General features: G+C 56.6%; 6 protein-coding genes across 6 annotated transcripts; 4 read left to right on the top strand and 2 right to left on the bottom strand.

Annotated features, from left to right (window-relative positions):
• Positions 1 to 207: 207 nt before the first annotated feature.
• On the bottom strand, positions 208 to 1,882 carry B0H18DRAFT_1120436 (uncharacterized protein; the record flags this gene model as incomplete). Its single annotated transcript, XM_048034118.1, has 6 exons — positions 208 to 245; positions 313 to 424; positions 471 to 541; positions 593 to 905; positions 960 to 1,067; positions 1,796 to 1,882. The coding sequence occupies 6 exons, from the start codon at positions 1,880 to 1,882 to the stop codon at positions 208 to 210; spliced, it is 729 nt and encodes a 242-aa protein (XP_047891888.1).
• A 2,531-nt stretch (positions 1,883 to 4,413) lies between these two features.
• B0H18DRAFT_1120435 (uncharacterized protein) lies at positions 4,414 to 5,013 on the top strand (the record flags this gene model as incomplete). The annotated part of the gene is made up of 3 exons (XM_048034117.1): positions 4,414 to 4,455; positions 4,551 to 4,909; positions 4,959 to 5,013. 3 exons carry the CDS (start codon positions 4,414 to 4,416, stop codon positions 5,011 to 5,013), a joined length of 456 nt encoding a protein of 151 aa, XP_047891887.1.
• A 16-nt stretch (positions 5,014 to 5,029) lies between these two features.
• B0H18DRAFT_878767 (uncharacterized protein) lies at positions 5,030 to 5,446 on the top strand (the record flags this gene model as incomplete). Its single annotated transcript, XM_048040648.1, has 1 exon — positions 5,030 to 5,446. A coding segment is annotated over one exon (417 nt), but the record flags the coding sequence as incomplete, so codon positions are not given.
• A 1,362-nt stretch (positions 5,447 to 6,808) lies between these two features.
• On the top strand, positions 6,809 to 8,231 carry B0H18DRAFT_1120434 (uncharacterized protein; the record flags this gene model as incomplete). Its single annotated transcript, XM_048034116.1, has 2 exons — positions 6,809 to 7,246; positions 7,311 to 8,231. 2 exons carry the CDS (start codon positions 6,809 to 6,811, stop codon positions 8,229 to 8,231), a joined length of 1,359 nt encoding a protein of 452 aa, XP_047891885.1.
• A 621-nt stretch (positions 8,232 to 8,852) lies between these two features.
• B0H18DRAFT_1120433 (uncharacterized protein) lies at positions 8,853 to 9,768 on the top strand (the record flags this gene model as incomplete). The annotated part of the gene is made up of 3 exons (XM_048034115.1): positions 8,853 to 9,068; positions 9,101 to 9,619; positions 9,688 to 9,768. 3 exons carry the CDS (start codon positions 8,853 to 8,855, stop codon positions 9,766 to 9,768), a joined length of 816 nt encoding a protein of 271 aa, XP_047891884.1.
• A 939-nt stretch (positions 9,769 to 10,707) lies between these two features.
• Positions 10,708 to 11,549, bottom strand: B0H18DRAFT_1120432 (uncharacterized protein; the record flags this gene model as incomplete). Its single annotated transcript, XM_048034114.1, has 5 exons — positions 10,708 to 10,821; positions 10,878 to 10,898; positions 10,954 to 11,215; positions 11,270 to 11,455; positions 11,506 to 11,549. The coding sequence occupies 5 exons, from the start codon at positions 11,547 to 11,549 to the stop codon at positions 10,708 to 10,710; spliced, it is 627 nt and encodes a 208-aa protein (XP_047891883.1).
• Between the last annotated feature and the right edge of the window lie 3,121 nt (positions 11,550 to 14,670).

Genomic DNA, 14,670 nt, shown 5'->3' with positions numbered 1-14,670 from the left:
GATCTCTTCAACAACCCACCAGTGAAGCCCTTATGTACAGCGCCATCTCACGGGGTCAGACCATCGAACAACCATTGCATTAGCATGTAGAGGGTAGACAGGTGGACTCAGGCGCGATACTATTGGGATGAGGACACATATAGACACCAAGAGCGAAGTGGAGACAGACAGTGTTAGAGAAATGCACGCCCCATGACGTTCTGAAACCTAGGCGGCCGGCATTGGGCGCGAAACAGAGCGAGCAGCTGCAAAAGAGATTGCGGGAGTCAATTGTACACATTCACAGACCCTTAAGTTATGATCACGACTTACCTATCCCGCCCGTGGGTGTGAGGAAGGCGAGCGGAGGGGTTGTCAGGAATGACCTTGTAGCACCCTGGACATCCTTTCGGACCAAGAAGCGAATGCTTATGTAGCCTAGAACCTGAAGGGAAATGAGCATAGCTCGAATACAGATCTTGGGGCCTTACGATGTATGGAACTATCACAACATAAACTTCGTCGGCTCCTTCGAACTCCTCGGGGTGGTCGAGTAAGTAGCCTGAGTAGCTCGTCAATCAATCAACCACAGGGAGGCAAGTAAAATACGTACAAACAACAGCCGGATCTAGCAGCTGCCACATTGGGTCATCGCTGTTGCGCCCTTCGTCACCGTCCGAGTCCGTCGCGGCCGTGGTGTCGTTGATGTCAGTGTTGGGACACTGATTTCCTCCACCTTCTTGAGTGCTCTCGTCGACACCGACTGCGCCGCTGCCACTTTCATCGTTTCTGGTTTCCGGCACTTCATCGCTCGTGTCGCCACTGAAATCCGAGCTGGAGCCTTGAAACGGGTGCACGCTGAACTCATTTGTTGGGTCCGTTCGCGTCAAGGTGTCGATGACCTTGTCGCCTACTTTAGTGCGACACTGCACTGTTCATGAGGTCGGTCTGCTCAAAGTGCATTGGACGGTGCCACTCACAACATAAGCAATGACCTCAAGATAGAAGCCATTGTTTCCAGGTAAGTTGAGAGGGTCAAGGACATCTTGAGTGAGGATCACCCTGTCGCCTGACAAGTCCATATGGGCCTAGAGAGTAGGATCGAGGTAATGAATCAGGACACAGCGAAAGGACGAGCGTGCGATCCCGCGACGAGCCTTTTATGTACTGCCTTCCATTGTCCGTCGATCTCGGGTGTCGATCTGGGCTCTGATCGTAAAGTTCGTGATCATGATTCAGACAATCGACCCGCCGGACGTTGGCGGAGATGGTCAGTGCAGACAGCACTCACGAAATAATCCAGATACGTTAGGCCTCTCCATACGTATACCCATGACCTATTTCCTTTCGCTGAATGACGAGACATGTCTATGCGGATTTGAGCTCACGAAGCGTTAGCACGTCAACTTGTTATTGACGTCCGTTATTCATATGCGTACAGGCGTTTCAGGGCAACCAATGACGGAGTCGCCGGCAAGTGCTGCACCAGTACTAGGGGTATTCTGCAGCTAGTCATATGCTAGCCCGTATCCACTGCAGTAAACAGCACGCACCTGAGATCCTGTGTAGCAGCGTTCGGACGCTAGGCAATGATCAAGGGAGTGAAGATAGCGTACGTAACTGCGGGTCTAGGCGTTGCGGGTGAGAGTCGCGAGTGATGTGCCTGCGACGTTCGCAAACACAAGGGCTGACACGCACACAAGACAAAGGACCGTGTATTACCTCGCAAGAATACGTCACTTGCTCCCAACGACCTCAGACTCCGCCTGTCAGGGTTGGCAGCCGCGACAGTCTGAGGGCGATGTGTAGCACATACCATATCTATTTCCTTGGACGTCTTTCCTTCATCGCCATGCTCGAGGTACGACGGGTTGTAGATGTAGACGTTGATTACGAGTGTCATTGCATCGCTCGTCCCCATCCAACGCATCCACACAGTCTCGTCGCGTTTCGGAGGCCGCCGAAATGAGCAAGCTGTGAGGTCTCCACCCGTGTACGCATTTTTAATGAGGGGCCTATTGTTTTGGAAACAGGTGTAGTTTGCCCCGCTTCTCATGGCGGCTGTGACACGGAATGTGGTCCATTGAGAGCACGAGGGGTGCGACCTGGACGATGTCGCTCTGCCGCCTGCGGATCTGCACGCACCGACCCCGCCGTCAAGTTCGCGCAGCACCGTTCCGGCCCTCTAAATCTGCGCTCGCCATCCACCACAGCCCCCTGCCTTGCATCTTCCCCGCGCCGTCCCACGGCAACCTTCAGTTCAACAAATGACGGGTCGTCTGCACCGGAAACACCGCGACTAAACTTACCTTGTTCATCGCCGTGGCGCGGGGGATGGTCTCATCGACGAGCGGGCTGAGGGCGATTCGCCGATGGATGTTACTCGAGGAGATAAGAGGCCTGGCGGCGAGACGTACCACCAGTACTCGCTTGCATGAACGGCGAGGAGACGAGGACTATTCTCCAGGGCTAGACGCGACGAGGGGCGTGCCACATGGAAGGCTGTCTGCGCATCCTGTACGATGCTCCCTGTCCTGATAGCATTCCCCTGGGCGGCATGAGGAGGAGGCGCACTGCGCGAACCGTCTAGCTGAGAGACGCAGGGCCGGATAGCACATCTTTGCTCCGTCGTCTCTCGGCCTGCGCGGAGGGCGCATCAGAGTCAACTCACCACGACGTACGAGGCGGGCCCCTACCCGTCCCGAAAAGCACCCTTCCGGCCCGTCTGCCAACGAGGAACGTTCACAGATCTTACCCGGTCGACGCGCAGATACCACGCGCCCGAGCCATCGAGCATGGGCCCGAACGTCCGCGTGTAGATCCCATCCATATCAAGTAACGGCGGCACGCTCGCGCCCGTGGACGCCGCGCAGGATGCGCTCCAGAAAGGCGATGACGAGCTGATCGCTGTTATTGCACCGACGAGCTATCGTGCGAGGTTCAAAACCGAGGGCTGCATGGAGCCACCGGCGAGCTGAGTTTCCGATCGAGCCGGACTGGTAAATGCTGACTTCGTGACCATAGCAGAGCAGATGCGCTCGCCGAGCGAGCAAGCCATGGCGACGAGCGGCGTGTGCAGGTTGTCGTGCACAGGGTCGAGTCATGGGCGAAAGTAGGTTCGAAGTTCAGCCGGTCGTGCTGATGGGCGGTGACCGGTGACCTGCTATGTATCCAACCACAGCGAGGATTGTTCCGCGTTACACGTCGTAGCTTTGTTCAATCACGAGCATTAACTAGAGTGCGCTTTTGATGCGGCGTCGGGCCATTGCCCAAACACAAATGAAGTACGTACGTACAGCGATCTGCCCATCCAGACAGGCCTGAATGGTGCCCGAGTCCTCCGCGCCGACATGGCTTATGCTCGGAGTGAAGTCTCCCCTTTGGTACACCTTCTCCGTGAGGAACCGGGACAGCGCACTGGCCCCTCTACCCAACGCGTGAGTCTGCGAGGTTCTCGTGCAAAAGAATTCCGGCTTCGGTACGTCATGCCAGCGGACGTTCGATATTCAAACGCTGATGGTGTGCAGTCAACTGTTCACGCCTTGACGATGCGGTTCGGGCTCGCAAGGGTTCAGACTGACGTGATGCTGCGAGATTGTCACGGAGTGGTGATGTTGGTACTTGAAGTCTGCTACGGCGAACAGCATTTCATCACGGCGCTCCCTTACATCATCGACAAAGATGCTACACAAGTTACGGAGGAGCTTCTGCAGTCACGCTGGTGTGAATACCTGGAGAGGGAGCTAACTCCGAGTCGCAGGCTTCGTTGCGGTGAGCAGACTATGTGGGAGCGTAACTTGCAAATCACAGGCTTACCCTAAGAACGATTATATGTATACCCTATGTATGCAACCCTATGGCTTGTTCTGTACAAACCTTTCCGAAAAAGTATCACACAACCCAATCTCTGGCCACCGTGACTGGTCATATGTACGTGTATAGATGCTCGCTACTGCGCTCCCACTCTCCTCGGACTGATTTGTACCGTCGAGACCTCCAAAGTTCATTCATTCCCATCCATTCGGCGCCGTCGTCGCTGCTGGTTTGCTCCCCGCTCGCTTTCTCCGCTTTCCCGCTTTGTTGAAGGATCAATGCTACACGAACTACCGGCGCTAGTCTGACCGTCTCTCTTCCGTCTACGGACCGTAATCCGCCCAAGCGTTGTTAGATTTTAGTTGATAGGACTAATAGGTCCGGAGTTGAAGCTGAAGCTTTCCTTATGCAGTGCGATTTGTCATGCCTCGTCCCTCACCTCCAGTCTGAGCCTCTGATCTTCCTCTTTCTCTCTTGTCCTCCGGATCTCATCTCTTTACAGCATGCAGACGCGATCTATGCGTCCCATGCAGACGCGATCTATGCACCAACGCCGGTCAAGTCATACCACGGTGCAAACAACTAGATCGCATGCATCGCGACGTCCTCTGCAGGAACGCGATGGGCGTTCTTCACGCCAGTCAGCCCGAACACGGGGGCAAGGTGAGCAGCTCCATCTCCATCACTACTCTAAATGTTATTAATGAGACTACGCCGAAGGTTCAGATGCGGCAGACGCAGATTTGTCGGTATCGAAGCGGCGAACAGTTGCTGCTGCTACCCACGAAGCAGATAACACTGCGAGCCTTGGCGACGAATATGCTGGGCGAGCTCTGCAGCAAGCAACGGGCGATCTGGAGCGCGATCGGCAAGCGTTTGAGGAGACAGTCAGGCGCATGCAACGTGAACTCGACGAACGCGAGACTGCTGTTCAGGAAAGAGAGCAGGCATCCCAAAAGCGAGAAGCAGAAGGCAAGGAGCAGACTGCGGTCATGGAGGAACAACGGTTGGAATTACGAAAGAGGGAAGAGGCGGTCACGGACTTGGCCCTCGCTGTGAAGATTGGTCGCAACGAGGAGATCATAGCTGAGCTTGAGGCGCTGTGGCAATGTGCATTGTACGTATTTGTGATCTCAGTCCGCTTCGATATACTGACGCATACACAGATGTTATGATGTTGTGTACGCCTTCCGTAAACCATTAGTCGGGTTGCTCGGTTAACAACACAAGTTGTAGGGCGTGCCCATACAGCCTGAGTCCTGCAAGCTGTGGTCACTCGTTCTGCGCACTGTGTCTCCTCCAATGGTATTTCACACATCTCTGCGACGCATGCAGCAGCTGGTGCTCCGAGCTAGCATGTCCCTTGTGCCGGGCTGAATTGCCCAACGATTGGGCCGGTGAACTCATATGGCCTCGCCCAATGTTCACCCTACCCTTCACGCCTTCCCGGCTAGCCGATGAGCGGGTTACTGCACTCGTGGACATGTTGTGCGGTCCTGTTCCCACCAACTCGTCTGAAGGCAGTAGCAGCAGGCGTAAGATGAGCAAAGGTAAGAAACCGCAATCTCCAAAGGAGGCCGGACCATCGAGTGGTTGGGAACATGGTGGGAGGCTTCGAGAGGAGTGGCAAGACCGCAATAGGTACGCGCACTAGCTGTAGCAAAATGCTTTTCCCGACCAATTGATATTGATCATGGCAGCCAAGGGCGAGAGGAGATGCAAGCCTTGGTCGCTGACTGGCCGCAAATGCCCCCGTTCGACCTCCAGAAAATGAAGACCCGGGTCTGCGTGCCCAACAGAGTCAGGTCTCGTATCCGCTGTCGCTTCCAAATGGCTGGTCTGTGATGTCAGTGTATGTGGTTCAGCCGCATCGGAACTTCGGCAAGTTTGCTGACGGCCTCTAACAGCATCTGAAGTGGGGATTTTAGCAACCGTCAGTTCGTTCGCATGTTAAACGTGTTAGCAATATTTAGAGACCCGGCGCTCGAATCCGATAGCAGCCGTTAGCCATTAGCGCCTGCCAGACAATTTGTTCATTCTTCAGGCTGCCGATGTGGAAGGGAAACCCGTCCCACGTCTTTCTCTTTTTCTTTTATGTTCCAATTCCTTACAGTACGCTCGACTCTACCGGCGCGCCTGCGACGAACCGGAAGGCTGCGACGCGGACCCGCTAGTAGGACGAGACGAGCGCCGCGACGCCGAGTGCACCTGCTGGGGGACTAGGTCGCGATTAGTAAATAGCACCGCGTGCGAGCTTCCAACCTCGTACCGAGACAAGGGTTCGTCAGTCAAGGCTGGAAGGGGACTCAAAGGGACGTCCGTCTCCCTGGAGGGTGTTCATGTGGCTGCTGTACGGTACCTTCCTTATTAGGTATCATTCCTTCCCGATCTGTCAAGCACTCGCGCGTCTTTTTCCTTTCGAACCATCACAAGCTCGCCGACGTCTCTCCCCCTCAGCTTCTACTTTTTAATCTCTCTTGCTCTTCCAAGCTTCTAGAACCTCTCACATGTATATGTACTGGGCCGCATCGCCCTGCTCTCCATCGAATCGAATCCCCACGTCTCTCGCTCTCCCGACCTCGGCACTTAGACGCGACAACTGCGGTCGCGGGTGCAAAGCAAGTCGAGTCGCAAGTTGAGTAGTCCGCGTCGAGTCGCGTTCCGATACCCAGTAAGTGTTCCGTTAGATTTGGCGGCCTAACTACTTTCTACAGACCACCATCCGTCGTCCTTCACCGAGCCCCCGTCCATCCCTCGACCTCCCTGCATCAGGACGAGCGCGCGTTGTGTGTGGTTTGCCGTCGCACGCACGCCTTCTCTCCGACAAGTGGTGACCACCGCAGGGGGTTCTTAGCATACTGGTAAGTGTGTTTGGTCTCGGACGCGCTTACTACCAGGTTCTAGGACGGCTTCGACGAACGCGTTGACAAGCACGCCGTGCGCAAACACCAACGACTTCAATCGAGGCGGACTAGATCTGTGCCGATCAACGCGCTATCAAGGTCTAGCCGCTGAAATGACAATCGACACGAAGCAGACGCAGGATGCGTCTTTGTCCCTCACTTTCATGCAACCAGCGCGACTGCCTATGGTGCTGCCAAGAACAAAGTACGCACCCGAGTTCGACGGAAAATGCTTACAAGATTTTCTAGATGCATTTGAAGATGCGGCGAACGCGTCGCGGCTGACCGACAAGGAGAAGTGCCGACGAGTAGTGCAGTTCTGCACAGACAAGGTAAGGAAGGTACTCATATGCAGGAGCGAGTTCGAGGGCAGCGATTGGGAAGCGGCGAAGAAACGGATGACCAGAACCTACGGCACAGGTCAGCAAGGCGAACTCGGGTCAGCAGCCGAACTCCGGGCGTTCGTCGAGAAGTACCGGAAGAAGAAGATCACCAATCTCCGAGAGTACTACAAATACGTACAACGCTTCACCAAGCACGCGGGCAATCAGGTAAAGAACAGTAATATGATGAAAACTGAGCGCGATTCCTTGTTTTTTTAGGGGGCTAACGAAGCCGATCCGGCATGCGATTTACCCGAAGCTCAAGGAGGAGATGGGTAGGGAACCGACAATGATAGATCCTGCCACCGTCCAACAGGTCGAAGACGCGGTCGAGGCGTATTTCACGGCCGATCACTACAACCGCGAGGACAACAGCTCAGACTCGGACTCCAGCGACGCGGAGTCGACCTCGAGCGATGACGACGACGGAAAGGGCAAGTCGAAAAGCAAGACGAAGGGTAAGGCGGGGAAACAGGATGCGGACGCTAACCTCGCAGCTCTCCTTCTCGACAAGGTCGATAAGGCGCTCGTGGAGAACCAGAAGATGCAGACCGCACTCTTGGAGAGTCAGGCGAAGCAGCAAGCCGTGTTCGCGGACACGCTGGCGCGAATGCAGATAGGCTCGGCAAGCGCGTCTACAAACGCGACGCAGCAAGGATGCGGCGTCGCCGGAGGTATCTCGACGCTTATCCAACAGCGACTCGACATCCAGGCTGGGAAGGGCAAGGCACGCGACACACCACCACACCTTGCGGCATCAACGCACTCGATCGAGCTGTACGTGGATGACGAGCCCATGCTCGGCGGTAACGTTTACGCTGTCTCGTCTGAGGATGTTTATGCTTTCTCTGCTACCAGGTCGCAGACTCGAATGCAAGGCTCGGTCAAGGACGTCGAACAGGAGAAGGACGTGCCTCCAGAGGCACTCAAGACGATGAGGTTCGACTTCCGGCACGTCACCGACAATGAAGACAGCGCGCCGCCGAAAGTAAAGCCACCCCCACCCGTTCAAGTCCAGCAGCCCGCCCCGACGCAACTCACCAAGGACAAGACGAAGACGGCGCAAGCAAGTGATCCGACTCCGCCGAAGGTCGACACCGAGTACGGATTGATGGAACACGAGTCACAGGAGAAGCAGTGTGTAGCGAGTTAGCTACTTAGTCAGTATAGCGTGTATGTACGTACTTTCGACGCTCGTCTCGAATCATGTGGAATATGATAGAGCTTGCCTCGACTATCTAGCTGTTGTCAGTATCGACTCGCGATGACTAGGATGGCGAGCGTCAAGTCGATCTCACAACAGGATATAAGGAGGGCGCGAGTAACTAGTTCGACACGCTTTGCTAGGCAAAGGTCTCTCCCTTCGTTTACTCTCTTCTCTCTCTCTCTTCTTCTCTCTCGCTTCTCTCTCTCTCTCGCGCTATCTTCGTGTACTACCCCTCGTTACACTAACGTAGTCGGTAATCCACGTGTTCACCGGAACCTAACCTTACGGACCGATCACCCGTCTCTCGGAGTGTATCTTGAGTGACTGAACCCTCCCGTCGTACAAGTCCGGTAACCCGTCTTGTTACAATTTGGTGGACATTCAGTCTCCTCAAACCACATTCTTTCCCCCCTTTTTTCGACGTCGACTCGGCTGTCCCCGACAGCACTCTTCGCTTGACACTGTTTGCTCAAGTACCAGGTGTACCCACTCACCTCGCGGCCGCCACTTCCTCACGCTACCCCTTTCAACGACTTTCGTTGCCCTACTCTGCTTCTTGGAACCGGCATGTCTTCAATCGACTCTGCCTCCACCGCTCACGGTCAGACTGCGACACTGCCTCGATACGGCTCGCAGCCAGCACCGCCACCGGGCGCGCCACTCGCGCCCTCACTCGGGTCCGACGACGAGCTCCCCGAAATGGTTGACGCGTATACCCAGACCGACCCAGGGTTGTTCGATGATTCTGCGACACCCTCGTCACTGGACGCCAACATTTCTTCTGTGAGCATATCGTCCTCTGACCGCGCCGCAAGGCTTCCTCTCCAACGTTCGCGCACGACCAGCGTTCTCTGCCCAGAGATGCGTCGATTCACGACACACTGCGGCATATTGTAGGCGGCCAACGTCTCGCTCTCGAGACTTCTAACGTCTACAATGAGATCGCCACGGCGACCAAGCGCGATATTGCTTACATCTTCAAAGCTACCCACAGCATCCTCTCCCAACTCGAGCTTCTGGCTGACCAGGCTACGCAGCATCATAGCTCGACCTCTGAACACATACAGCAAGCAGTCGAGCTGGGATCACGCCACTCGGAGGAACTGGGCTCTGATCACCATGAGCTCCGATACCGCATGGACGAGGTTCAGCGGGCATTGAACGAGCTTCAGAACGACGTTCGCGCCCCGCAACCTAACAGCCAACCTGCACCGTCCGACGGCCGTGCATCGTCTCCACCGCTCACGACGGGCACACGTCCACCAAGCCCCGACCATAGCCCGCACACGCCCGGCTCGGCCCACACGAGGCAACACGCCGAGGACTTCGAAGGGGTAATTGGGTGCCAATGTGAGTGCAAGTTTACTGAGAACACAGATGTTATCAGACGTGATATATACAGGTTATCGGACATCTGCGTCAATCTGCCGACACGGGCTACGATGGCCCAGGAGATCGCAGCATGCATGTCCGACGTGCGTAACGACCTGACGGAGGCGGCCACTTTGGTACGTTCCGAACTTCTCAGTATGTTCAATTCGCACGTTGTTCGACGCCGACGACGCAGGCTGCGAGCCCGGACTCTGGATTGTCGTGGACCTCTATGTCGGCAGTGACTCCGTCGTCGAGCACACGGACGTGGTCGACTCGACGTCTTCGCTCTCGTCAACCAGTACTACGCACCATGGTACTGAGGTGGTCTTGGGGTCAAGACTGAAGCCACCCCCACTTGTGGAAGGGAGACCCGTCCCACGTCTTTCTCTTTTTCTTTTATGTTCCATCTCTCCGACACCGACACGCTGCGCTCGGACACATCGCAATGCAAACAGATGGTGCATATGAACCTATAGACTACATTACGGGACAATATGCATAATCCGCGTCTGCGGTTCGCTCGCCGGTCGCGTTTGCACGCGGGCATCTGCCCCGCGTGCTCGCCGTCGTTGCCCACTTGCGCCCATGGCTGTGCTCTCGCCCTCGCGATCGGGGTGTGGGCCCCGCCCACCATAGCCATCTCCCGCCTTTTGCAGGCGCGTCCGAGTCCGCGGGTCCGCCGGTAAGTGGGCGCGCGGAAGCGTGGGCGATCGCGTAGGTGCGCGCAGTTTACGTGGGTTGCGCGCGCCCTGGCCCTGCCATACCTATCGCGCACCAACAGAGGTCGACAGGGTCAGTCACACTTGAGAGGCTCATGAAGATATATCATATTGTTTGCGTTATCAAGTCAACGGCGTGGAGGAAGAATAGCATGGGGGTGAAGCATGGAAGTATGAGGCGGCATGAGATATGTATACGGATGAGCATATAGGGGTCAAAAAAGCTACTTCGCGAGGTGGCATATGAGCAGTGAAACAGATACAGGCATTGTTCGCAACGACCAAACCTAGACACCTTCCTGAGCATGTGGAGCAGCGAACGACGGCCCTCAAGACCCTGGGGCGCACTTCGCAAGCTCGGCCCTGGCGGCTGACACTGTATCGACGAGTTGATGCACGTCGTCTTGCAGACAACAAACCTGAAGTCGAAGAGAGTTCATCTCCTGAATGAGTAGACCATCAGTCGTGCGAACGCCATTTGAGGGTCCCGGATACTTACCTCTCTCAGGTGCATGAAGTTCTGCCATATCATCCATCAGCAAAGTAGAACAGGCAGAGAGGGACTCAAAAATTACCTGACGGATGTCTTCCATGCCGTACGGATTGGCAATCAATGGAGGACTTGAGCGGTCACTGGCCTCCATCCCGTACAAACTCTCGATATCCATGACATCGTCGCCATCACTGTCCTCGGTGCGGCCTCCATCCTCGACGCTGCCTCCATCCTCGACACTGCCTCCAGCTTCGACGCCGCCGACGTCAAGGTCACGGCGGGCCTCCGACTCGACGCCGGTGTTGATGACATTGGCGATTTCTTTACCCTTTCCCTGCGCGTGACTATGACCGACAGTCAAACCAACCGCTCAGCGTGTCCCAAAAAGAGATTCTCACATAAAGTCGTCGCAACGGGGCACAGGAAGACCTACATCCGGGCCGGTAATGCGTTGGCGCTTGGCCAATTCCCGCTCAACGACGCGGCGGAGTGTCTCGGCCAAGCCCACCACAGTTCGTGGAGCCACTGGTGATGATGAGACTTGGTCCCTACGACGCTTACGCGCAGACGAGCGGGCGACGGGGCTGCACGAAGAATCAGTTGTCGACGGTGAGCAACATCGGTATGCACGCACCTTCTTCCCCGGGGGACTGGCGTGTCTTCACGCCTAGCTTCCATTGCAGTGGCAGCTTAGGTTTAGCGGAGGAGCGGATTCCGAGAACGAAGGCCGCCTGAAGTCCCCTGTCTTATAGTTTTTGTTTCGGGACCCGGGCGCTGCACTGGAGAGCACACAATGAGGCTTACCATGTGCTGGCAATGAAACCATAGTTTTCAGTGTCGGAATGACTGGAGAAAGAGATAACATTGTGCACAATGCTTTGAGAAGGATCGACAGGACGTCTGACAGGCCCAGCGAGTGGATGGCACGCCCACAGGACGGCGCCTGTCGGCCCGAGCGGTCAGTGGTCACGACCGTCGATCCGATGCACGGTCACGATCGAATTCGGATTCACGCCTGATTCACGCTCGTCGCTCATGTCGCCCGACACTCGAGTCTCCTTTTCCTCCTCCTGAGCGCTGTCGCACTTTCCGACCCGGCTTCTGTCATGGCCCCGCACGACCGAGAAGGCACTCGGTACTGAAGAGGTCGTGGGTGGCCAGCCTGTGCTCGCCCCCTTTCACGTTCTCTGCTGCGACTCCGCGCGGTATGTGTTCCCGCGCATGGCGACAGATACAGTATCGTCTCATCGGACCCCTCAGCTACCAGGCCCACTCCCATACAGGTCGCTCCGCGGCAGATGGCTCATCGAGGGCTCGTCTTATGTTCTCTTCTTCGACACCGGGAGCGAACACTCTCGCCTGAACGACTGGAAGGGCGGTAGGAGAGGTGCGTTCCCTGTCTGCTAGTCACCGTGCTCGTCTTAGCTCAACCTACGCTGCAGTACCTGATGCCTCAGCCCGACGTCGCCGCCATCCGTCAGTCGACACCGTCGTCGTCCGTCAGTCGACACCGTCGTCGTCCGTCTGCTCGACACCGCAGCTGTCCGTCTGCTCGGCACCGCAGCCGTCGCGCACTTCAACGAATGGCAAGCCGGTATCGCCAGCCCGCTCCGCCGCGGATGTGACATTAACGTCGCTACCCTCATCACGACTCCCTCGACGCCGCTCGGCTGCTATCTCTGTGCCGTCAGCGTCGACTTCTGCAACAACCTACAGTCCTTTGACGTCGACCACGAGGTCAGCGAGTGCGGTATCTACCACAGGCGCATCATCAAACGCATCGCCGCACACTACACCGACGTCCCACGACTGGCATGTCGCCGCGTACGAAGTATGGAGCCGCCGCCTCGCGTTCGAGAGGCTCCGATCCGCTACGAACATTCAAGCGTGCCTAAGGCAATGGAGCCGGTGGTTCCGCTCTGCGCACGCCAGGAGGTCGGTACTCGGCGTGTCCAGATTGGCCAGCCAGCCGATGGTACCCGCGAACGGGGAGTGGCGGCGGTTGCGAGTGGGTCCTCATTTGCGCACCACTCAGTACCTCGCGGGGCAGAGGCAGGGACGTCAATGAGTTCCAAGACGAAACACGCTTAAGGTATCCGACAGCAAGAGTTTCGTTACCTCTCATGAAGTGACGATCACTCGCCCGTAATGTTCGGCCTGCTGCGGGCTTTCGCGTAGGCATTTCCTCACCGCCGCTCCTGCGTCTCGTGTCTGAACCAGCATCACAGCGTCTGCGTCGCCGATCTCCATGTGTTTCCCGGACGAGCTGACTACATGTATGGGAAGCGTCACAAACCTACGTTTACAGTCGTCCGACTCGCGAAGGCGTGCTCCGCGAAGAGCGCCGCAGCCGTGTCAGAGCACCCATCCGTCGAGGCCAAGATGTCCGCTATCGCCCGCCGTCGCAACTATATCGATGCGCGCGAAGGATCCGTCATCGTGTCGAAGTGGGGATTTGATCGTCTGGTAAGCCGCCATCGACCTCACAGGTCACTCACTGATGAGATGGACCGTAGTTACTTTGGTGGGGAAGAGCTGGAACCGCTCAGGACTCCCTGGATAATGTGTCTTCTACCGCGTCAGAGTAAGACTGGGCGTTCTGCGGTGAGTCTCACGTCGTAAGTAACGACTCGCCGCTGACTATGTGTCCGCGCTCATCAGGCCTCCGCCTCCGAATCTCCGGCCTCCAGCATCACCTCCGACTGAGAAACCCGGTTGACAGAGCTCGTCAAGACGTACATGCTCGTCGGTAGCATTGAGGTGACGGTCGCGCCGGACTTGTCGCCTGGTGCTCGATACTGAAGCTCGGTCTGTGCGGGCTGAACCAGACCGTATCCTGTGCTGGCGCTCATGCGCCTGAAGATCTTCCTGACGTGTACGCTTGCGTGACGGAGGAGACGATGCGCATTGTGGAGTGCGCCGTTACTGTCGCCAGTCAACGAAGGAGTCCGAAGGCCGCGAAGGCGCACGAGCGAGTCAGTTTTCTGGCTGGCGTCGTGGAGTATGACCGATCAATTGTGCTACGGATTCACAGGACGACGCGACGCAAGAGCAGGCCTCCTTCTGCACGCGCCGCGGCGCGCACAGGTTGCCCGTCCCCACTGCTCATCTCCGGGTTGGCTCTTCCGGCTCACTGCAGGAGAGGCCTCTCCTGCTGTCACCGCGGTCATCCGGCCCTCTGACCACCTGACTCATACGTGCGGTGCTTTAGGCTGATCAGTGGCCACTGCTCTCCCGGTCCGGCGCCCCTTCGACCCTTCGAGGACGTGCGTTGTAGTTGCCTCGCACGGTGGCTGAGCGCTGGGCGCTGAACCAGATTCTTCGCGCAACCGCCACTCAATCATGTGCACCTCATCGTCGCTACTTTTTGTTTGCCATGTGTTTTCCCCCTTTGTCTCAATCTGTCTTTGTCAGTTGCCACACCCCTCCACTCATAAGACGGCGTGTCCGTCGTAGAGATTGTCCTTCGCGGTGCTCACGTCTCAGATGGATACTGCTCGCACTGCTCGACCTTTTCGATTCTTGAGGCGCAGCCCTTCTTACTCCGGATCTGGCCGTTCAGTAGATTTCAAGAACCACGAGTCGACTGCTGTAAGTGGTCACCTGTTGTTTGCTAATTTAGTTCCATCCTTACTCGAACTGGTAGAGTGACTATGAGCGTTCGGACGTGGCACCGCCACTCGGTACTGCCGGGGCAAGTCTTGACAACACACAAATTCCAGGCATGCATCGTGGTATGATCCTTCCGGCAATGCGTTTCTGTTCTCAAAGCTAACTGCTGGCTGTAGACGTAGAAGGC

The sequence above is a fragment of the Fomitopsis serialis genome (genome assembly GCF_022376445.1).
Source record: "Fomitopsis serialis strain Sig1Antser10 chromosome Unknown B0H18scaffold_47, whole genome shotgun sequence".
Classification (NCBI taxonomy): domain Eukaryota; kingdom Fungi; phylum Basidiomycota; class Agaricomycetes; order Polyporales; family Fomitopsidaceae; genus Fomitopsis; species Fomitopsis serialis.
Note: the sequence above shows the minus strand (reverse complement) of the source record. Positions and strands in the feature narration are given on the sequence as shown.